The 24,063-nt window shown below is 38.3% G+C and overlaps 1 protein-coding gene and 1 long non-coding RNA gene across 9 annotated transcripts in view; one reads left to right on the plus strand and one right to left on the minus strand.

Moving 5' to 3' along the window:
• The window catches only part of LOC136849106 (uncharacterized), a 38,500-nt gene that overhangs the window by 4,867 nt on the left and 9,570 nt on the right, over positions 1–24,063 (plus strand). Inside the window, exon 2 of the long non-coding RNA XR_010856236.1 lies at positions 13,612–13,772. This is a non-coding gene — a long non-coding RNA (uncharacterized lncRNA). The remainder of the gene's footprint in view (positions 1–13,611; positions 13,773–24,063) is intronic.
• LOC136849104 (very low-density lipoprotein receptor-like) overlaps positions 18,199–24,063 on the minus strand; it is a 621,997-nt gene continuing 616,132 nt past the window's right edge. For 5 of the 8 annotated variants that reach the window (XM_067122069.1, XM_067122072.1, XM_067122070.1 and 2 more), the window contains one exon: positions 18,199–23,505. In XM_067122069.1, the coding sequence (XP_066978170.1) occupies positions 23,464–23,505 (42 nt within the window). In that variant the 3' untranslated portion in view covers positions 18,199–23,463. The remainder of the gene's footprint in view (positions 23,506–24,063) is intronic. The other 3 variants (XM_067122073.1, XM_067122066.1, XM_067122067.1) reach the window with 1 other exon arrangement.

Below are 24,063 nucleotides of genomic sequence, written 5' to 3' on the forward strand. Positions count from 1 at the left end.
TACGACAAGGTGTCAGCTTTATTGGGCCACACCTACTCTGCTACTAAGCTACGTGTTACTTCATGTAGTGTCTGGCAAAAACGCACTTTATAATGTAAAAGTAACACATAGCTTAGTAGCATAGTAGGTATGGTCCAATAAAATTGACATCTTGCCGTAGTGAACTCAGGGAAGCAATTTCCCACCACTGCGTCTGGCTGTTCCATTTGCCACCCCGAAAAGGCAGCTTACATTCAACAATAATAACAATGTCCTATTTCGAATATTAACGGTGTAATTCGCATACAGTAAATTATTAAACCACTTTTCAGTTGCAAATGTGCAATCAGATATCCTTTTATTTACCTAAAACTTACACATAGCGCAACTATTTAAAGCCCGGGATGCAGTGTTACCATGCGTGAGCACCACAGGTGGGTGGGCAGATGGAAAAAAACAGACTATAGTGAGGATATGTCTGGCACTAGTAGTTCTAGTTTCTGGTATTGCAGCTAAGGCTGCAATACCTGGATGACAAAATTGACTTACGATTCTCACACCTTGTGTTCTGGTTGCAAAGGACAAGTTTGCTCTGTTAATTTGACGTGTGACAAGTGCAGGGATTGGGGAGAACAGAAATGGTCAGGCTTTGACTCCTAGATTGGATAAGGCTGACATGTCTGTTAATTCTCCAACTGCTAACCCTTCCCCACCTGCATCAATTAATTCTCCTAAACCACCTTCTCCTTCTCCTGGCTCCATCACTTCCGAACCCAATCGCTTTGCCAGCCTTGAGAATAAGTTTGAGCAACGTTTAAATCTGGTAGTGAGTACAGTGGCCCAGTTAGGGCATCATTGCATGTCCTGATGGACAAGTTTGAAAACATTCCTAAAGGTGAGGTGTCAGTGGAGGAGGCGGCTGCTCGTCCCGCTGATTGTCCCAGGCGCCGGTCCCTGCCATACTCCCTGCCGCCTTGGAGGAAGCATACCGGTAGCCCAAGGGAGGCCAGTTGGTGTCTGCCCACGGGCTGTCATCCCCTCAGTCCAGCTTGTTGCATCCGAGGTTGCAACTAGAGACAGCTGCTGGAAAGGCGTCTTGGAAGTACATCGGGTTTCATCAAGCTTCTGAGGAGTCCTCGCCTCGTAAGACCCATCTTCGTCGCTTCCCTGATGAATCTTGCCCGCTTAAGAGACGTTTCTCTGGTAAAGATCAGTCCCCGCATCTCCCTTACAAGAGAATGAGGGAGCCTTCCTTCAGTCCTCAACCTTCGTGTAGCAAGTGAGACAGTCCGGAGCGTTTCTCCGCTCCTCAGCGCCAGGAGTGAGGTTCTAGCTCACTGCACCTTTCAGGCGAACAGCTCCAGATTTTGCGTTAAGCGCCCTGTTCCCTCTGAACGTCCCGTATCGGCGGAATGCTTTGATGAGCGCCATGAAGCAGCTTTGATGAGTGCCATGAAGCAGCCAGGTACCCTGTAGCAGACAGGCACCCTGATGCAGCCAAGCGCCCTGATGCAGTTAAGCGCCCTGAAGCAGCCAAGTGCCCTAACACGCTCAGGTGCCCTGAGGCGGTCGGGCGCTCTTGTTTGTCGGAGTGCCCTGCAGCTTTCGATCTTCCCTAGCACTTGAGCCCCATCAAGACTCCAAGCACCCTGCAGCTTCTGATAAGCCTTCTCCTGCGTTGGACCCAGCTCTTGAGCCTTTGCAACGTAAACTGGATAATACCCTTCATCTTTTACAGAAACCTGCAGCACAGACAGCTCCTGAATTAGATTCGATTGTCTTCGATCTCTTCTGAAGACGAAGAAGGGGGCAGGACTCATCTTCTACGTTGTATGCAACACTCCTCAAGTTCCTTCTGCAGCAGTCCCCGGAATTTTTCACTCTGGCCTCTCCTGCCTCTCCAGCTTCGTCTTTCTTGCTGAGCAATCAGGCCCTTGGATTCAACGGGACTTCCTAAGATGGTTCTCTCTTCTTCATCAAAGAAAGCTTTTCACCAAGTAGAGAACTGGCTTTCTGAGAAGAGGGATCACAGGAAAGCCTGTTTTAGTGTTCCTCCAGATCATCTGTTGAGTTTGTTCAAGTCCTTCGAGGTATTGAGTTTTCTCGACTGATGTTTGGGAGCAGTTGCCAAGAAGCTTCAAGATCGGCACTTTTGTGTGATGAAGTCTCAGACCTGTTTAATTTTCTCTCCTGCGTAGATAAAGCCATTAAAGATGGCTCACAGGAGTTAGCTACCCTTTATGCCATGGGCTTGCTTAAGAAGCGCGAACTTTGGGTCTTGTTCACATTGAAGGATGTTATGGCCCCACAGAAATCGGCTCTCCTTTTTTTCCCCTCTGGATAAGCAACATTTGTTTCCACAGCCCACCATAAGTGAGAGTGCAGTGAGTCTACACCAGAAATCAATGCAAGATTTGTTAACCCAATCGACGAAGCTCCAGAGGGACTGGTCTGCCTTCTCAGTTAAACCTTCATCTCCTCTCAAGCAACCAAAGCTGTTTCGTGAAGGAAATCAGAGATCGCGCTCCAGGTCAGGATCAGTTAGATTTGCTCCCCAAGTGATCAAGAAATCTTCTTCCAAATCATCCTCTACGAAGTGAGAATTTAGTCCTTCATGTTCCGGTAGGGGCCAGGCTTCTTCTCTTCTGGGAGACATGGAGCAAAAGAGGAGCAGATCAGTGGGTGGTGAAAGTCTTACAGGAGGGATAATCTATCCCCTTCAAGGAGAATCCGCCAGTGTACAACACTCCCGTCGTACTCCATAGGATCGGAGAGGTATTCAGCCCTATTGAAGGAAGCGTCCTCTCTTCTGAGCAAAGAAGCAATAGAAGTAGTCAAAAAGGCAGACTTGAAAGGATTTTACAGTCGCCTTTTGTAGTGCCCATGGCTTCAGGGGGTTGGAGACCGGTGCTTGACGGAAGTGCTTTTCTTCGTAGATAAAACAAAATTCAACATGGACCATCCACTCCGTTCTTGCCTCCATCCGTCAGGGAGATTGGATGATCTCCCTGAACGTGCAAGATGCTTATTTCTATATTCTGATTCACCTGGACTCAAGGAAATACCTACGATTCATTTTCGAGGACCAGATCTATCAATCTCGAGCACTTTGTTTCGGTCTCTCGACGGCCCCACAAGTTTTCACTCGAGTGTTGGCTCCTTTGGCGGGTTGGCTACATTTAGCGGGAGTGAGTACTGTATCACGCTATACTGTATCTGGATGATTGGCTAATTCTTTTGCCCACGAAGAAATGCTGCATGGAGGACTTAGACACATAAGATTTGTTAATTAGGACTAATACTGTAATGAACTTTGAGAAATCACAAATGATTCCCACTCAGAATTTGGGAGTTCTGAGACTCTCTGAGTTTTCGGGCTTCTCCGTCACTCAAGAGAGTAGAAGACTGAGGAAGGTGGACCTTTTCCTCTCGCTTCATTCTTGCTTCGCCACCCAGCGGATAAGCCTCTTGGGGATGATGGCTTCTCTGGAGCAATTTGTAAGACTGGGAGACTTCACTTAAGACCTCTCCAGTTCTATTTAAGAACTTGCTGGGATTGGAAGGTGCATCAGAACCATCACATCTTTCCGATAACCCCAGAAATAAAGGAGGATCTGTGATGGTGAAGGTCTGCAGACAGACTTTTAGAAGGGAAGTCTCTTGTTCTGGTGAGCCCCGACCTAGACTTCTTTTCCGATGTGTTGGATCTAGGTTGGGGAACGCTCCTCGGGAACCTGGAAGTCTTGGGGAGGTGGTCTTTGGAGGAGAAAGGGCATCATATCAGTGTGAGAGAATTGAAGGCGATAATCTAGGTCTGCAACGCTTTGCAACACAGGTACACAACAAGACTATAGCGGTACATGTGGACAATACCACAGCCCTAGCGTACATCAAACATCAAGGGGGGACCCACTCATTTTCACTCTGTGAGGTAGCGAGAGACCTGCTCTGCTGGACGGATCGGAACCAGACTTGATTAGTCACCCAGTTCATATAGGGCAAGTGCAATGTCCGGGTGGACGAGTCGAGCTGTCACAAGCAAATTGTGCCCACGGAGTGGACACCAGATCTTCACGTTTGTCCCAGCCTATAGAAATTATGGGGTCAACCAAACATAGACCTGTTTGCAGCTTCCAGGAATTACCGCCCTCCTCTGTTCTGTTCCCCCTTTCCGGACACTCTAGCTTAAGTGACGGATGCAGTGATTCTGGACTGGTCCAACCTAGATCTTTACTCCTTTCCTCCGTTCAGGATGATTCGAGAAGTAGTAAGGAAGTCTTGCTCACACCACAATGTAAGGATGACTCTAGTGGCTCCCTACTGGCCGCAGAAGGATTGGTTTCCGTACCTGATCGATCTCCTCATAGACTTTTTGAGATTCCTTCCCGTGATTCCAAGTCTTCTCAGACAACCCCATGTCAGGAAGTTTCATCAAGGCCTATCCTCTCTGGCCCTAACAGGAATTCAACCGTCTACAGACTCGTCAGAGCGAAAGGATTTTCTAAATCAGTATCAGAGGCTATCGCCAAAAGTAGATGCATCTACTCCAATAATGTCTACCAAGCTAAGTGGGCACGCTTTAGGAGTTGGTGTAGAAGAAACAAAGCCTTTTCCTCAAAAACATCTATTGCTCAGATAGCAGACTTCCTTCTCTATTTGAAATCATCTAAAGGGTTGTCTGTATTGACAATAAAGGGTTACAGAGCGATGCTCAGCTCCACTTTTCGACATAGGGCTAGACATCTTGAACAACCAAGACTTGTCTGAACTTATTAAGTCTTTCAATATCTCCAAGTCCAAGAAAGAGGAGTCCCTCTCTTGGAATCTTAAGTGGCTTTCTGACCCTCGCTGTGAGCCTATGCACTCTTCCTTTCTAAGGGATCTGACTTGGACAACTCTCTTTCTGGTTGCCTTAGCAACAGCTAAGAGAGTAAGTGAACTTCAAGCAATAGACAAAAGGATCGGTTTTTCACAGGGGAACACAGTCTGCTCCTTTTTTGCCAGGATTCCTAGCGAAAAATGAAAATCCATCACATCCCTGGCCCCCTTCCTTTTCAATTTCAAGTTTATTGGATATTCTAGGCACCGAAGAGGAAGAGAGAGAGCTGGGCCCAGTACGTGCCCTCAGTTATTATGTACATCGGATGGCGAAGATTAGAGGCCAGTTTAGTAATCTCTGGTGTTCTGTAAAAAATCCCTATAGACCCCTATCGAAGAATGCCATTTCGTTTTTCTTGAGGGATCTCATCGCTGAGGCACACTCTCAATTAGCGGAGACTGACTTATCACTACTGAGAGTTGAAGCTCACTAGGTAAGAGCAGTTGCTACTTCAATAGTGTTCAAACACCATCTTTCCCTCTCTGTGATCCTGAAGGTAACTCATTGGAAATGCAAGTCGCTGTTCGCGATGCACTATTTGCAGGATGTCAAGACAGTTTATAATAAATGCAGTGCCCTGGGACCTGTGTCCGTAGCTGGCGTGGTGATGAGTGAGGAAGTGTAGGAAGTGTCCCTTCCTTTCCTTTTCTCTTCATCTTGAAAATGGTGTAGAGTTCTTGGGGAGCCTGGGAGGGTATGACGTACCTGGAGTGCCCACCAGTTGACGTACCTGGAGTGCCCACCAGTTTTTAGTGTTGGGTAGTGGTCTTGTTGTCTGGTATATTATTTTTGTGGTACTGTGCCCAGGGTAGGGGCAATTATGTATGCTTTGTTGGCCTTCGGTACACACCTTCATCGCAAAGCTTGGTCTTATACTTCGTCAGCCTTCGGAGTACTCCGCTGCAAAGTGTCCCACTTAAGTAGAGGCACGTATGGCCATGCTGCCACATTGCTACAGGTTGAAGTGAGCACCACCAGAAGCAGTATCTACTTGCAGCAGCTCTCTCACCAGGTAAGGAACAACAATTCTCTCATCAATTATAACTTAAGCCTTTGTCCATGATTCCCCACTAACTTTCAATGTGGAATCAGCTAAGTAATTACTGGGTAAGTTACTTTTATAAAAATGACATTTTTATGATAAAATTAAGTTTTACATAAACTTACCCAGTAATTTCGGATGGAGCCCACCCTCCTCCCCGCACATGGACTTGTTTTTTTTTTTTGCATAAAAAAATTGTTGTGTTGGTGATGTTGTTCCTCTTATGTGCCCTGAAAGTGGGCGGGGGCATAGTCACCTACACAAAACAAAAGAATCACTACCTGGGAATTCAGCATTCTTGCTGCCATTCTAGTAGAAACTCTTAGCTAAGTAAATTACTGGGTAAGTATATATAAAACTTAATTTTATCATAAAATTGTCATTTTTAGCTTAAGTCTATAAGAAAACAGTGTGGTGAGTTGTTGGTGTTTTGTAAGTCATGCTTTCCAGGGCATAAGTTGTGTTTAATGGCCTTCAGGTCTAGATGAGTCCAAATTTTGCTACTGGGCCTTGACTGTTATGGCAGCATAGACCCAAATGGGATCTTTCCCATCTTTTTTAAAAAGGTTCCTGATTTCATTGCTCCAAAGATTACCACTATTTTCTGAAAGTTAGTTCGATTTGCAAATTTTCCTTATGTTTGGGGGAAAATTTTCGTAGGTTTGTTAAAGATATTAACTTACTGCCACCATTACAGTTTAGGTTTTTTGAAGGCCTTGGTACGTGCATGCACTCTTGTCAGTATCTGCTGTCTTGCAAAGTACTCATGATGAAGTGCAGAGGCATGCATGCAGGTTTAGATTTTAATGCAGCCTTTGACCTTGTCAATCATAAACCACTTGCCCACAATATAAGATTTTTTGGGAATTGGTGGATCTTGTTTGATATTTTAAATTAATTTTTCATTGGCAGAACTCACAGGGTCTGTGTTGATGGCCTGTATACAGTATTAGCTTTAGTAATGTCATTTCAGTTGTTCCTAAAGTTAAAGTTCTTGGTCCTTTGCTACATATTATCATTGCTAATGAATGTGGCAAGGTCTGGAGAACAAAATGATTGCTTATGCTGATGATGCTGCTGTTCTAGCTGTTGTTCCTTTCCCATACCTTGAGTCTTTGGTTGAAGAAGCCTTGAAGAGATGGGGCATGTATTCATGGGTGGAATAAGCTATGGGGTATGAAGCTTGACCTTTTCAAAACACAGGGTAGATGGTTGATCCAGAAAATTCTGCCTTAGCATCTTTATTTATGTGTAAATGGTACAGTTTTCAATGTCAGTGACTTCTTAACATTTTAGGTGTAACTTTTGCTGAAAAATTGACTTTGGAGCTGATGGAGGGTACTTACCAGAGCAAATCTTTAATGTTGATGAAACAGGACCGTATTGGAAGCATCTGCCTCAACGGTCCTACCTCTATAAAGAAGCAACAACGATGCCCTGGTTTAAGGCATACAAAGATCGACTGACTGTTCTGCCTGGGGGAAATGTGGCTGGGGTATAAACTTGAGCCATTTTATCACTGAAAATCTGAGGGCATTAAGAAGAATCGACAGGTATATGCTTCCTATGCATTACCGTCATAATAAGAAAGCATGGATGACTGCAATGCTGTTTGAAGACTGGTTTGTACATTGCTTTATTTATTCCAGAAGTGAAAGATTATTGTAGGGAAAACAACATCCCCTTCAAAATTCTGCTGATTCTAGACAATGCTCCTGGCCACCCTCAGGATATTGGAGATATTAACGAGAACGTAAAAGTTGTGTTTCTGCCACCAAACACAACTTCTCTCATACAACCTATGGATCAGGCTGCTGTGGCTATGTTCAAGGCTAGTTATCTTTGGAACACATTTGCTCAGGCTATTCAGGCTACGGATAATGAGAAAGATCTCAGAACTTTCAGGAAGGAATTCAATGTTCTGAACACCATGATGAACCTTGGAAGGGCATGAAAGGAGATAAAAAAAGAATATATGAATGGGATTTGGAAAAATATGCTAGAAGTGTATGTGAACTCATTAAGGTTTCAGTAAGAATGAAGAAGTGGAAATTATTAAAAAGATCTTGACACTGGGGAGAAGTTCAGATTTAGAAATTGATAAGGAAAATATCCAAGAACTTATATATATGCAAGATGTAGAGCTAATGGCAGAAGATTTAATTGCACTTGTAGAAGGGAGAAAAATAGCAGAAGAGGAAGAAGAAATTGAAGAAGAGCCAGAGCGAAAGTTTACGGCAAAAAAACTGGCAGAGGCACTTGCCTCATTTGAAGATGGACTGAAACTTTTTGAAGTGAAATGGATGGGAACATGGAATGATTTGCTAAAGTTGAGAGAGCATACCAAGACTCTGTCTTGTGTTACAGAGTAATTTATGAAGAAAACACTGTGCAACATACAATGTATTACTTCTTTAAGAGAACTGTTCCAGTGCCATTACCTTCCACCACCCCTTCCCCCACATTTGAACCTCGATCGTCTACATCTTGTGACAGCTGTTTCCTCAACACACCTGAACTAACAGAAGAAGAAATACTATCTGAAGAGGAGTGAGTTGTTGATCCTGCTGCTTTATCATCCTCCTCCTCTTCTGATTTTTAGTTATATGTAGCCATCAACAGCCTGACACCATTCATGTATGCCGACGATGGATCAAATCTTGGTGAGTACCCCTTACAATACACGTTTGGTTCTTGTTTGTGTTATTCAATTTATTTTTATACTGAATTATCATAAGTCAGTCTGCACTGAACCTCCAGAATTAGCTGATGTTGATAATTACTATACCGTATGTATAGAGCATACTGTACAGTATAGTGTAGGCTACGCTACCTTATATGTACTGTATACTATTTACCAGTGTAGGCTAAGTTAATTCTTGTTTGTGTTATTCAGTTTCTTTTTACTGAATTATCATAAGTCAGTCTGTATGAACCTCCAGAATTAGCTGATATTAATAATTACTATACCGTATATGTATAAAGTAAACCCCCCGTATTTGCGGGGGATACATACCACACCCCCCCGCGAATAGTAAAATACTTAAAACCCTTGTAAAAACACTTAGAACTGCCCATTTTGATAGTTGAAACACAAAAAACCCTCAAAAAATGCTTATACCTGAGTATTTTAATAGTTTTATCACAAAAAGTGCATTTAGTCATGAAAATGATATGAAAATACAGTAATTAGTGAATATTTCTCAGTGAAAAATACTGCGAATTATCCATGAATATGCACGAATAATGTGTATATATGTTCCATAGAGAAATCCGCGAATAGGTGGAGTCCACGAATCGTGAGAATATGAATACGGGAGGTTTACTGTAGAGTATACTGTATAGTGTAGGTAGGCTACCATATACAGTATGTATAGATTGTACTGAGTACCTTATTGTAGGCTAGGCTAAATTTGGGATATGATTCTTACAACAAACTTGGGGTTTTTGGAACCTAACCCCATTGTAAGTAGGACAATGCCTGTAATGTAAATAAAGTTGTTTATTGTTCTGTTGAGTTTTACAGTGCTACTGTTGGTATGAGTCTATTTTATTGTTCTGTTGAGTTGTACAGTGCTAATGTTGGTATCAGTCTATTTATTAGTTTTGATACTGATTTTATGTTGTTAATTTTAATTCTTTCGGGAGACATTGAGCGGAACCCTGGGCCAGTTACTTATTACAGTAAGAAAACTTGCAGAGTACTTGACTCGATTATTGGGGCTTAAGGTCAAATTTTCATGATCTTTAGAGTTGTTCCCATAACTTCAATTTGATGTTTTATATAGAGACTCTTGTAAGTGAATTTAGTAACAAGTCAAAGGTTAGTTGAGTTTTTAATCTCAAGATTTGATGGCCCTGACTTTATTTATTGTCGTAACATCCCACATGCGCAAGGCATGACTGTATACACTAAGTCCAGACAACCTATTTGTTGTCAGAAAAATTTGGAGTGTAGTTGCTATGAAGTTCTTAAAATTTTCAGCAAGTTTTACAATGATTACGTATTTGCTGTTTACTGCATTCCAAATACAGTCTCACAATTTGCCAACTCACCTATTCGCGGGTTTCTCTGTGGAACATATATACACATTATTCACTGAAAATCCACCCATTCAAGGTATTTTTCACTGAGAAATATTCACTAATTACTGTATTTTCATCTCATTTTCATGACTAAATGCACTTTTTGTGATAAAACTATAAAAATACTTAGGTAGTGCTGAAGTTATGATAGTTCACCTTACGATAATTCGATTTTGCAATGGGGTTAGCAATTAATACCGATATGACAATATTCATAAAATATTTTAAAATTTCGCGCGGGCTCAGGCAGAAGCGTACAATCAGACAGCGAGAGAGACCAAATTACAATAGAGCAGCAGCTTTTCTTCCAACTCTTTATCCCATCTACCAGTTGAAAAAGTAACAGAATGATAAAAGTATTGTTAGTAACGTTATACTCTTGTGTAAATGCGTATAGCCATAAACAACTGACCAAGAAACTGTTGTTTTGTTTATCACCAAATCGGATAACAACAGCCCTTTTGCTTGTATTTCAACCATCGTACAGTAATACACAATTACCGTAGGTTATACTGTAGTACAAATGACGTTAAGTAGAATAGGACTGATATTTTTTACATTATACCCTTATTCGGTATGGATAAATTTAAGCTGCAAGTTGTAGCTGAAGCTGAGAAAACAGTGTTCAAGCTGCCAATAACTATAAATTATCGTGCATTGGCAACATGGATGAAACTCGACCATAATTAAAATTGGAGAGAAAGTATTTTAATCAAAACTGCTGAGCATGAAAGAACACATTACTATTTTTACCCTGAAAAACGATAAATACGTAAAGTTTGTATTATGATGAAATAGAGTGAAAATAGCAAACGGAATCTTGAATTTTCTTATACTAAACAAACGCCCCCAAACAACCAATGCTTTCTATTAACGAAAAAATAGCTAAATTAATTTCACAACGAGACGTGTCCAAGTTATATTTTGACTTAAAAACATTTTGTACAATATAACAAAAAATAACCTTGACCCTTATAAATAAAGTATATGGAGATTCATTTACGCTAACTAGAAGCAAGAAAAGTGCTCTGAACTGAGTTAAATCCGGTGAAATAAACAACACGTAAATGATTTCCAAACCAAAACATTGATCGCTATGATCACAATTTATAATACAAAAGCAATATAAGAATACAGTACATACAATATTATTGGATATAGTGAATCAAAGCATAACATTTTAAAAGATCCATGGAAAAGATGCATATTTGTTATGTTGATGTTTGTATAATATATGTGAATATAGAGTATAGTATAACGTAGGCTAGGCTACCATATATGTATATGATATACAGGTACCATAGTGTAGGCTAAGCTAATTCTTGTTTGTTATTCAATTTCTCTTTGTATTGAATTATCATAAGTCACTCTGCATGAACCTCCAGAATACTTAAAACCGCCTCAAAAAATGCTTAGAACTGCCTACTTTGATCGTTTAAACACAAAAAAAACCCTCTAAAAATGCTTATACATGAGTATTTTAGTAGTTTTATCACAAAAAGCGCATTTACTCATGAAAATTTTATGAAAATACGGTAATTAGTGAATATCTCTCAGTGAAAAATACTGCGAATGGGTGAATTTTCTGTGAATAATGGGTAGATACATTCCACAGAGAAATCCGCGAATATGTGAGTCTGCAAATAGTGAGACCATGAATACCGGGGGCTTAGTGTATGTATACATGGTACCGAATACCCTAGCGTAGGCTAGGCTATATTCGAGATACGTTTTTTCCAAGAAACGATGGTTTTTTTTTTTTTTGGAACCTAACCCCATTGTAAGTAGGATAATACCTGTCCTGTAAAAGCATTTTTAGTATTTTTTTTGTGTGTTTGAACTATCAAAATAGGCAGTACTAAGTGTTTTTTAGAAGGGTTCTAAGTATTCGTGGGTTCTAGCTATTCGCAGGGTGCGTGTTGTACGCATTCCCCATGAATACGGGGGGTTTACTGTGTCAACGATTCTATATATGACTGTCTTTTGGAAAAGGATTAGTACTGTATGGCTCAGTACAGGATTCAGAAGCTTTGTTTGTTATTTGCAAGTGGCTAAATTCAAATTCCACAGATCAATATGGCCAGTCTGCTCTTGAGTTTGGGTATCCTCCTATTTTGTCCAGCTATTTCAGGAAGCCATGCATATTTCTGGTAATAGATTAGACCTCATATTCACAGATGTTCCAGCTATTGTCAAGTCCAAGGTCTGTGAATCAGTATGTTCCTAATGGCTGAAATCTAGAGCCAATTGGGATCACAATATTGAAGCTTATCAGGCACTTAATATTTCAGATGCTCTATTAGATCCTGATCTCAAGAAGTTAATTGAAATGCTGAGGGCTGTTGTAATAAATACAGTATGTCCTTAGAGAGGTCATCAAATTCAGGACAAATGATCAGCCATGGTTTGATGATACTGTACATGTAGACGAGGTTATCATGACAAACAGATCAAATTCAACACATGGAGATGTTTCAAGATCTGGTAGGAGGCCACCTACACAGAGTTTTTGGAGCATCTGGCAAGCAACACAGCAGAACCTTGGGAGGGGAAGGTTATCAGTTATACATCATTCCTTTTTGTTGCACTTTCACCCGTCAGTGCCCTGATATCCTTCCCGGGGTACATTAATCATGCAAAGAAATTCCGAGTTGTGCATGAGATCAGCCCTTAGTCATACTGTTCTGGCTGGGACAGTTTTCTCCTGAACCAAATGCAAGAGTAATCATCCCATCTCTTATAGTTAGGGAGTATGAAGGTATACATTGATGTATATGAGCGTACTTTCTTATTTAAGAGTAGTTGCTGTCTTGTTTTGCTGACAATTGAGGGCTTTTGATTCTGGCACTGGAGTCCTAAGTACTCTATGAAATATCCTTTTTTTCCAGAAAGGATCCTCAGACAAGCCTTGCTATGAGAACCTTACGCCCTCTGATAGCAGCACTTGCCAGGAAGAATCGTAAAACCATCAAGAATTTTTAGAAACTTTTTCCCTTTTAGTTTGCTAGGGTGAGTGGATGTTTCCCTGGCTGCACTAATCCACCATCATCATTTTTTGTGGTAGTCAGACAACTTTAACAGTAGGTAAGATTCATCCTAAATAATGATAATCTTTATACAGTAATTAAATGAACTATTTGGATACTTACTGTTAAAGTGGAAACCCACCCAGCCTCTCCACAAGATAGTGGGTGGTCAGGAAGAATTCTGACAAAAGCATGAACATTCCAACACCACATGGTGGGAAACAATGATTACAGCAGTCCATTTGGGTCAGCCAAGCATTTTTCTTATATTTATTTTGAATGCCAATCACACCTAGTGGCATGAAGATGTCGGCTAACTTTAACAGTAGGTAAGTATCCAGGTAATTTTATTATAGAAAATTTCATAATCCTCAGCATTATTAGTTTATCCTATCATTAAATTTTTAAAGAAATAATTTATTAAAAAATATCCTTTAAATTTAAGAATAAACCCTTCATGTTAGCTGTAAGAGGGTTAAGAATGGTAATTTTGTGTTCTAGTAAATCTTCAAGTATTTTTAGTAATAATACACCATCAGCTAATGGTATAAGGTACTAGGGTAGTATATTAAATTTGCTTAATTTTTCATATTTTTCAGGATATCAGATCACATTGGCTACAAACGATTCCCTTACCATGTAGCAAGTAGAATCCAAAGTTCCAGCAGATGAAAAAGAAAACTAAGAGGAAGAAATGTAAAGATAATGAAATTTTCGAAGTCCCTTTCAGTACATCTGTTATTATGTATAGTAATAGCAGGTAAGCACCCTTCAACTTAAAATATTTGGGATGAATCTTACCTAATGTTAAAGTTAGCTTACATCTCTGTGCCAGTAGGTGAGTTGGCATTCAAATAAAAGAGCGAATGGCTGCCCTGATGACAGTCTAGTTCACCTGTTCTCCACCAGGTGTGTTTTGAATGATTAAGCTTATCAGAATTCTCCTCGCTGCCATGGGGTATAGGTGCTTGTTGGTATTTCTTGGCTTTTTGCTGCTATCACGACATACTGTACAGGCTAAGAATGTCAGGTTCTGTGGGAACGATTACTGTGTTAATAGAATGTTGATTTTATAGGAGATACACACTGTTTACCCTGCTGCAGTGGTTTCAAGTGTGATCTTGAGAACAGAATATGTGAGGAAGTAGGGATTTTAGAAGAGAAGAGAAGCAGGTAGATTGCGAAGGAATTAGTTAGTGAGGTTATCAGCATGTCATTTCTCCCCCTTCTCCTGGTCCTTCGTCTATAGTTGCCCATACTCAGTCTAGGCTTTTCCTTTGCTAATGCTTTAGTTAGTATTGAGGCTTGCTCTTTAGCTCTGCCCTCAGCTCCCCTTTTGGTTCAGGAAAAGCATATTGAGAATTTAGAACGGTGTAAACCTTATTTTGGTTAATGCAAGGTTTGTCTGAATTGGTTAGGAAACCGTTCTGGGTACCCCATTGTGTGATTATTTTTGTGTTCCCTCATAAGTTGTAAGGTGTTGGTGCCCTCACCACTTTGTAGCCTGAGCTTTGGACTGCCCTGTGACAGTTGGATTCCGAGAAAGAAGTCCGCTGCCAGGGAACTGAGTTGGTTCTCAGGGTGATGTGTTTCTGTGTCCTCCATCACCTGCCTCTGTTTTTCATGGTCATAGGCTCGTATACAGGCAGTCCCTGGTTAATAGCAGGCTCGGTTAATGGTGACCCGGTTTTATGGCGCTTGTCTAGCAACGAAAATTGGTAGTTTTCGGCGGAAAATCGCTGATTTCCACTTTATTGGCGCCAATACATACCTAACAGAGGCGCCGATAACGAAAAATCGGCGGTTTTTGGCGCCGACCGATAAGCCCTAAAATTCGCCGAAAAAGCCCTGAAAATTGCCAATTTTCAGTTATCGGTGATTTTCTCTTATCATCACACCCTCAAAACAGAACCCTCGCTAGTAACTGGGGACTGCCTGTAATGCATTAGCTTTGCTATGTATGCAACTTCTGCCGTCAGTGGCACCTAGTATGAGGTTGTTAGTACCAACAGGACTAATTATATAGGTATAGACAGTTTTGTTAGAAATAATGTCCGTATCTAGTTTTACTTACTCTGATGTTATGTCGACTCAGTCGATTGTTTAAGCAATCTCTTCATCTTTTACTCCTAAATCCTTGTCTGCTAGCCTATTCCTCTTTCTCCGTCAAAATGCACTTGTTTGTTCTGTATCATTCCTTTTCTTCGGCTATCAATAAATCTCTTACTTGTACCTCTATTAATGTTTTTCTTTCCAAATCTACTATTGTTACAGTATCTTCTGTTGTTTCCAAGGTAGACATTACTTTAACTACATGGCTTTCTAAGGTTGTGTCATATGGGAATGCTCTTAAGTCTGTTGACTTACTTTCAGACGAGGCGGGAGGGTCTTTGTAATTCCTCTCTTAAACCTACGCCAAGGTTTTGTTTTTCCCCCTCTGTTGTGTAACACGAAACAAAGAATTTTGATTAGTGTCATTACACTTGCATACAATATAGAAAGGTCACCACTACACCTGGTAAAGCTTACTAGATGTCAGGGCAGCGGAAAGTCCATCAAAAATGCTTAGCAGCTTTATCCCTGGTTAGAAACAAAGTCACAGTGGAAAGATTGCTTCCTTGAATGAAATGAACAACATGATATTGATTTGATAATTCATTCTGTGGAAGGACAGTGTTTTTGGTGATTGGGGATTCAGAAGAACAAAACTACCTACACAGTGGCCATTGGGGATTCAGAAGAACAAAACTGCCTACAGAGTGGCCATTACATTCGCAAGTTCGACATTTGCTGTGGGATTAGAGGAGCACTGAAATGTAGACTTACTAGCATGCAGTTGTACAGGAACAATCAGTCAATTACTACTCCTTTGAGGACCCTCAGGCTTGAGCAGTGGATGTGTTTCTTTAAGTTTGGCCTGATTCAGACTCATAGGCCTTTCCCCTCTGTCTACACTAAGGAAGTATTGAGCAAATTTCATGCTCAAGAATTGCTTAGTGACTCACGTAGAGCCCTAGTAGCCTCAGAGCAAATGATTTTCAAACTTTCTAGCTCTCTTGGTAGATGTATCTCTTATTCTTCCATTAAGGAGAAATTGGCTCGACTACAGAATTTCATGCACTTCCATTAACTTCTGCATCTCACACTTAACCGCCTGTAGAGGCTCAACTGTCTCCTCCCAATAGGGAATTTTCGAAGGTATCGAGGGTTCTATCCTTAATCAAGTGGAGAGCAACTGTGGCCTTGTGTCAGAAACTCAGAAGCAGCGGTTTGTGTATTACTTAGGGTGCCTTTCTAGAGGAATTTTCATCATCTGAAACCTTGCAGACATCAAAGTTTCTCTGCTTTCTTGGATATAGTAAGACTTTTTCTGTCTACTTTCAAGGTTATTGTTCTATACTTTCTTTGGTATTGTGTCATGAGCTATCAGATCTGGTTGATGATCAGCACCTTAAAATTTTGAAATCAGTTAAGATGAAAGCTCCCTCATCTTGGTACTGTATCAATCTCTCTTGATTTAAACGTGGGTCAAAAGTTTATCTGCAGATTCTTTTGAGCCTCTGGAATGAGTTCCATTGAATTATTTACTATGAAAACTTCCTTTATTTAATTTACTATGAAAACTTCCTTTATTTAGTACTATCAACAGTTAAAAAGAGTATATTTATTGCAAGCACTCTCCTTAAGGCTATTGTATCTCTTGCATTAAAGCTGAGAATGAGATTAAGGCTAACTTTTCTGAGAACTAAGAATTCCATTTAACCTCTGGTGGGGAAGAAAAGGGAACATTTATCTGTCATGTTGGGGCAATTCAAACTTACTTAGATGGGTTAAGCCTGAAAGAGGTAGTTATCCTTTTATTTTGTGATTTTAGAACCTAGAACATCTGTTTTAAAAGTTAAGTCAGAAGACGGCAAAACTTAACCTTTTATGTTGTGGTTTTAGAAACCTTGAATGTCTTTGTCAAAGGTTAAGCCTGGAGAAGGCAAACTTAACATTTTGTTTTGTGGTTTTAGAAAACCTAATGTCTTGGTCAAAGGTTAATTCTGGAAGAGGCAAAGTTAGCTTTTTTTGGGGAGGGGGGGCCAGGGTTGGTTGGTTAGAAACTAGAATGTCTTTGTCAAGAATACGAGGTTCTCTGTGATGCTTTTGATTGGGCTAGTGCACGAGAACTAGCTCCATACCATTTACCTTTATTGAAGGTAAATATTCATAATGTGAGAGCTGTCGCTACCTCATTTAGTTTGATGACAATTGTCTTATGAGTATGGGTTTAAAGCGGTGAAGTAGAAGTGCAGTTTGGGTTTGCCGTCCAGTACCTTAAGTGTGTGGAATCATGTTTGAAACCGTAAAACCCTTAGTCCGCTACTAGTAGCGGGTCAAGTGTTTTCCTGAACTGGGATTAAGAGCAATCTTTTAGGCTCTGTGTTAAATCCAGGTTTTAGTGTTTTGGGGAGCATAGAGTGTACCTTTATGTCATGAAGGTATTTATTTTTTCTAGCTGAATTGAAGTGGCTTTCTCCGCAAGGCCGCTCTTTGGTGCACAAGTATGAGAGGTTTCCCTCTGAATGGAATCCAACTTCTGGCGGCAGTAAGATCCAAATAGGATTCCAGATCAGGTTAAGAATGTTTTGGGTTTCATGCAAGAAACCTTTAGCTTGAAAGGCTGAGCGGATTTGGTCTAGCTGCATTACCCACCATCCTCTTCTCAATGGGAATCAGATAACTTTAACAGTAAGATTCATCCCAAATAATGTAAGTTTTATAATAAATTTATAATTTGGATACTAACCTACTGTTAAAGTAGACCCCACCCAGCCTTCCCACAACTTAGTGGGCTGCCAAGGAGAATTCTGACAAGCTTAAACATTCGAAACACACCTGGTAGAGAACAGGTGAACTAGACAGTCATCTGGGCAGCCATTCGATCTTTTGTTTGAATGCTCACTCGCCCATCAGCGTGGAGATGTAAGCTAACTTTAACAGTAGATAAGTATTTATATTTTCTTATGATCAACAAACAGGTAAGCATCCTTCAACTTAAATTTTTTTTATAATCAACAAATACCCATTTAATTTAAAATGAGAAAAATGGCTTTTCCATAAAGTCGGGTTTAACAGAGGGAACAGTTAAAATATTTCACAAAGAACATAAGCAACAGCATGTAAAAAGATACAAACTGAGGTGTATAATGAAGTATTTTATTATGAAACTGATAGTTACAATACTCTAAATATACAATACCATAGTTATAACCTAAATACAAGCACACAGAGTGGACATTGTGCTTAAGCTATTGGGTTTAAAATTGGTGAAACATACTACAAGAATGTATAACTTGGTATATTATTTAAACTTTCATTCCTTCACATTCAGCACACTCAGCCTTTAAGGAATTTCATTGAGTGAAGCACAGATAAGTTATAAAAGAAAATGTGATTCCTGACAGTGATATTCACGGGTGGAGTAGAATTTACTTTTATGTCAGCAGAAGCACTAATGCTCTTGCCTGCACAGCACAATTAAAACAACCTCTCTAACCCTGAAAAGTCAATCTATGAGTAAGACTTATATATTAATGTCAATAGTACTCTGCTTGTAAAATTAATCTCCATGGGTAACCTGACATTGCACGTAACTGACAAAGAACCAGATAAAAGAGTTATCATGCCTAATAATTAGGCCAAAAACTGTCAGAGTGACAACCTCAGGAGTTAAATAAAATAGTCACTGGTGTCCAATACTGTGCCCGCAAAGCATATTTACAATATCTACATCATAATGAGATGCTAAGTTTTTAAGTTTTTTTTTTTTTTTTTCTTGAAAATTCAATATTGGGATGAAAAGACTATTTTTAATGAGTAAACTCTGCAAACACCTTGTGACAGGTAAAAATAAATACGTAATGGATTGTTCAATAGATGTAAGAATAAAGATATGTAAACTGTGACACATTAGAAAACTGTATACTTATGGAATGAAAGAGAGAAATGGACTTTTTCAAACACTGCTGTTTAAAAGATTCTGGCAGAAACTCAGGATGCAAAATAGTGACTTAGCTTATACTGTAATGGATAAATTCATCAATAAAATAAATTTAAAATCTGCTTTATTTACTGCAATTTTTTCTAAATATTTTAGACCAGATTCTTAAAAAAAAAAAAAAAAAAAAAAAATTCTCCCTACTTTTAGGAGTACCAAGTGCAGTACAGGCAGAGTTGCCAACAGGACGGATCTCTGGACTGGTATATTTATTCTTCAAAGGTGTATTTTATATACTGAGTCATTTTATACTTTTATTATGAAATCTGTGGATCATGGTTTATGTTCACCAATACAAATCCTGGAGAGATCAGTTGCTTAAAAAGTTCCCAATACAGTTGCGTCATAAAATAAACCTTTGAGGGAAAGACTAGGTCAAGGAATATTGTATTTAAACACCAAAACATCTACTACTGATGAGTTTGAAACAGTGCCACAATCTATTAACAAGAGTGACAGTGCAAAAACAACAGCCTATGCTGCTGGTTTAATGCAACCCACCATGGTGATGAATTACTAAATGGTAAAAGAAGAAAACACCCATAAGATGACGATTTGAATGGCATCAGAACTGCAGTTTGTATATAAAGTTAATTCCAAATTGAAATGTACAGTAATATTGGTGATATCCCATTCTTTTGAAGTCAGTATTATTTGACTTGAAATTTCAAGACCCCAACCACAACCTAGCCACCTCTAAAGTTTATTGATAATAATGAGTTACCGGCTGAGTTTCCTTACACCAAACTTAAATACAACATTCATATCAGGCAAAAGCTCAGTCATGCATGTATCCATTCACTACATTTAAAAACAGAGACACATTTTCTGATAAGTAGACATAAAACTCCTAAGTAACTGACAAAGAGGACCTGTAAGAAATCTTACTTAACAAACAAGGAGTACCTTTTCTTCTTACAATAAATTATCATTATACATGAAAATAATAAAAGTGAAGTCTTTAGCTTCAAGACAAGCAAGCTAACAAATATACTGTATATCACAGTTTCAACCTAATTCTCATTTAAATTTACTCTTAATATTTAACAGAATCACAATCCAGGGAAATTTTATGATAAAGTAAATTTAGTAAGCTATATCGATTAATTTTATATGTGCTGTACACCTCAAAGGTAGTGGGGAACTTATAGCGATTTAGGATATAAGTAATCACTTGTAGAACAAATGTTTTAATGTACACCAACATATGGTATTCACTTGTGTTTTGTTCCAAAGTAGAAACAACCTGTTTTAAGACCATTTCCTTTGGGAAAAATATCAAATACTTCGAAAATGATCCGTAATCGTACTCTGTCAAAACAATTCTGAAATTTATAAAATGTGCAGTTACTTCCAACTTGTTAACTATTAACAGTTCATAAACGTGCATTCAAGAAAATGTGCCGAGATTTTAAAAAAAAACTTGAAAAGGTTTGATTAATACGTAATGAATATGTATGTATGTATGTAGTAGTCTAATCATAGGTTATCCAATGAATAAAACAAACACTGCACTGTTAAATTCTAAATTTACATATATTAGTAATGAATAAAATTATAAACACTAATAAAAATACAGGATAAACTCTTCAGGTCTTTGGATTTGAGTTACGGCATTATTCAGAATTAAGAACATTAACTTTGAACTATTTATGAACAAGTTGTCAGTTGAAACTTACAAGCCGTATAAAATGACACGGACTTATTTTACAACATTCAATTATTCTTTACTGAATATGTGTCTTACAATTTATACATAAATGACAGCACTGGTAGAAAAGCACACAGACAAAATGAAATTCACTAAAATTCTAGTTGCTAATTACTACCAACTAGCCAAATTAATTCTTATTCATATATAAAGGACTAGAATGGGTAATTTTTTGCCATTGCTGTGACCATCAAACATTTGAAAGTTTATATATATTACAAAGGTCCCAGTTTCAATGATTCAGGGAATCTAAGGTAACTGTTTGTCATAACTAGGTTCTGCAGAGTGAAGTCACATGATACAAATACTATATGCTAGGCCTTTCCCCACATCGTCATCATTTTTTCTACACTTAGTGCAGCAGATACAGAAAATGTTAAAACTTGGCACTGTGAATGATACTGTTCGGTCCTGTGTCACAAATTTTCTGCAGGAAATTGACAGCTTAATCAACATTAATCACTACTGATTTGACTTTCATAATTATGCAGAGATTTATGATGAAACTGACAATAGACCACCTGGTTACATGTTGTAAATGTCACAAGGAGTTAATTGTATATTTACAGAAAAAATCCTTTAAGATTTGTCTATTGCTAATAAACTCAAAAGCACTGCATAATCAAAAAGACCAAATCTTAAATAAAACAAGCCCCTGTTTAATTGTTATTGTGCGATAAATTTTTAACCCTAGAAACTGAAGAAGCATTCAGCATTTCTTGGTATAACTTTCATAAAAATTAACATGTACCCTACAACAAAACTATACAGCATTTAATTAAGAAGTTAAACAAGCCTTCAGCTTTTTTACCTGTGAGTGTAGCAGTATATGCTTCTGTAAACTTATAATTCAGTATATAGTATATATTTCTCCAGTATAAATATACTGTACCACTTAGGGACATAATTCTAATGTGGCTCATGTAAAGATGTCAATGACATTAAGAGTTTGTAAATACATAATTATAATTACTAATTGCAAAACATTTCATATTTTAAATAAAAATCTTAAAACATTATATAGCTTTTCTTGTTTTAGTGAAAAATGGGTATGGAGTAGAAGTTTTTTTTTTTCCAAGGGTAAAACAGTAACTGAAAACCCCTTGAAGATGAAATATACTGTACAGGTACATTATTTCATGTACCTCAAATCCTCAATCATATCTTATAATTTATAAGTCAACAATGTTGGTAAAATACCCACAAATGACCAATTACTTTGTTCACCTGAAAGTTCCTATAAATGCAACAATTTACAATAAAATTCCCTCTGTAAACAGATAAAAGGGAAGAGAAAACATGCAACAGCAAATTAACAATACTGAAGTTAGTAACAAGTACTGTACTGCATATTCTGTTTCATCAGAATTTACAATAGCATGTCTACTTACACAGCTGACTTTTCCCATCAGTTAATATAAACAAATAATAATTACTTGACATCCGTCGACTAGTTTACACAAATGACTAAGCTAATCTCTCACAGAACAATGACAGCAAACTTTTGTAGAGTACAATATAGACTTTTGGTAAAGTAAACTGAAATATTCAAATAATATATTGGTAACATCAGTCGGTACACTACTACTGTACAATTTTTTGTGGGCTAGAATTTATTATTTTTTACAATCCAAAGCCTACATTTTTATTATAACATTGAATATTTGAAAAAGACTTTCATTTCTAAGGAACGAACCCTAGTCAGCTGTGTTTAATGCAACAAAGGTGTAAGGTGAAGAATCAAACCAAACTAACCCCCCCCCACAATAAAATTGAAAATTTAAGCAATGGTGTACATTGGAAATAATTTAAAATTCAATACTTTGGAGATTTCATGTGGTTTTTCCTGCAGCACAGAACAGTGGAAGCTTTGGTTTTTATTGTATTTACAAGAGAAAAATAGACTGGAAAGTAAAAAAAAAAAAAAAAAAGACCAAGTTACTAAATGCACAGAAATTCAAGTTGCCGGTTTGTAACTCGATAACATTTCTGCACAAAATATGAGCATGGACAGTCTCACAGCACATCATCTCTCATGATCTTGTCAAGTTTCATATGATTTCATTATCTAGGAGTTCACAGAAATAGGATGAGCTTTAGTCCAAGTCTTACCATGCATAAATAAGAACCAACTCTTCAGTTTTCCAAGACAATATTTGTTCATTTACACCCTTGATTATATGAAAGAATTTCACATGCTCCTAAAGTGCACAATACTCCAGTCACCAGTCAAACCTTCATTTTTTTTATAGGTAAGAATAGCCAAACTTTACAGCTGACTTGAGTTCTTTGTGACAGAGGAGCAAGGTTTCATCTTGTCCTCATTAATATTTACATTGCATTACAAGCCATTAAATACACACTACTTTGCCTTTGGAGAAAAACGACACAAACAATAGATACTATTCTGTCACTATAAAATTGTTCTTATGAAAATGAATTGTTCTGTATGCATGACAAGAGAAGGAATCTCAAACAACAACATACGGCAAAAAATGCCACTCCCATCAAATCACGGCAAAAAATGCCACTCCCATCAAATCCATATAATGTACTTAATAAGAAAGATTTTTGATGGCCTTTTTGAAACACTTCAAAAATTGCCATGTTGAATTCAGTTTCAGTTCCTGGGACTAGACCTAATCCTTAGACTCCGTCAGAAGGGGTGAGCCTAGGAGGTGCTAATTCAACCATCCTTCATACAAAGTTGTTGCTGCCATTAGTCAAAGGTTCCAATGACTGAAAAAGATGAAATGAACAAATAAACTTCACATTCATATATACTGGAAAAATATTATTTATTTATCCCACTTTCTTTTATGAAGAGGCATCTACATAATTTCCAATTATGAAAATGAAGTGACTAAAAATTAATAATAAATACCAAGTAATACAGACTGGTTAAGCAAAACACATCACCTTTATACTAATGTATACTTATAGAAAAGTATCCTATCACCTTTATACTAATGTATACTTTGGAAAAGTATCCCATCACCTTGATACTACTAAGGTATACTTATAGAAAAGTAAACATCTGGATAGAAAAGTATCCATCTTGAAAAAATCATAAGTACACTCTCAATACCAGTGACTTATTAAAAAAAATTATTAGGACTGCAAAGCAGTGCTTAAGACAAACCTTCTTCATAATACTAACTGCATAAAGCAAATAGCAAATTGGAAAAGGAGGCCTGTTTCGAAATGGTTTTGAGTACATTATTAGGTTACGCAAACCCAAAAAACATGCAACACTAATCTACTCTTTGCTAATTTTAAAATAATCTTGGTATTGTT

Source organism: Macrobrachium rosenbergii, chromosome 20 (assembly GCF_040412425.1).
Source record: "Macrobrachium rosenbergii isolate ZJJX-2024 chromosome 20, ASM4041242v1, whole genome shotgun sequence".
NCBI classification, from domain to species: Eukaryota; Metazoa; Arthropoda; class Malacostraca; order Decapoda; family Palaemonidae; genus Macrobrachium; species Macrobrachium rosenbergii.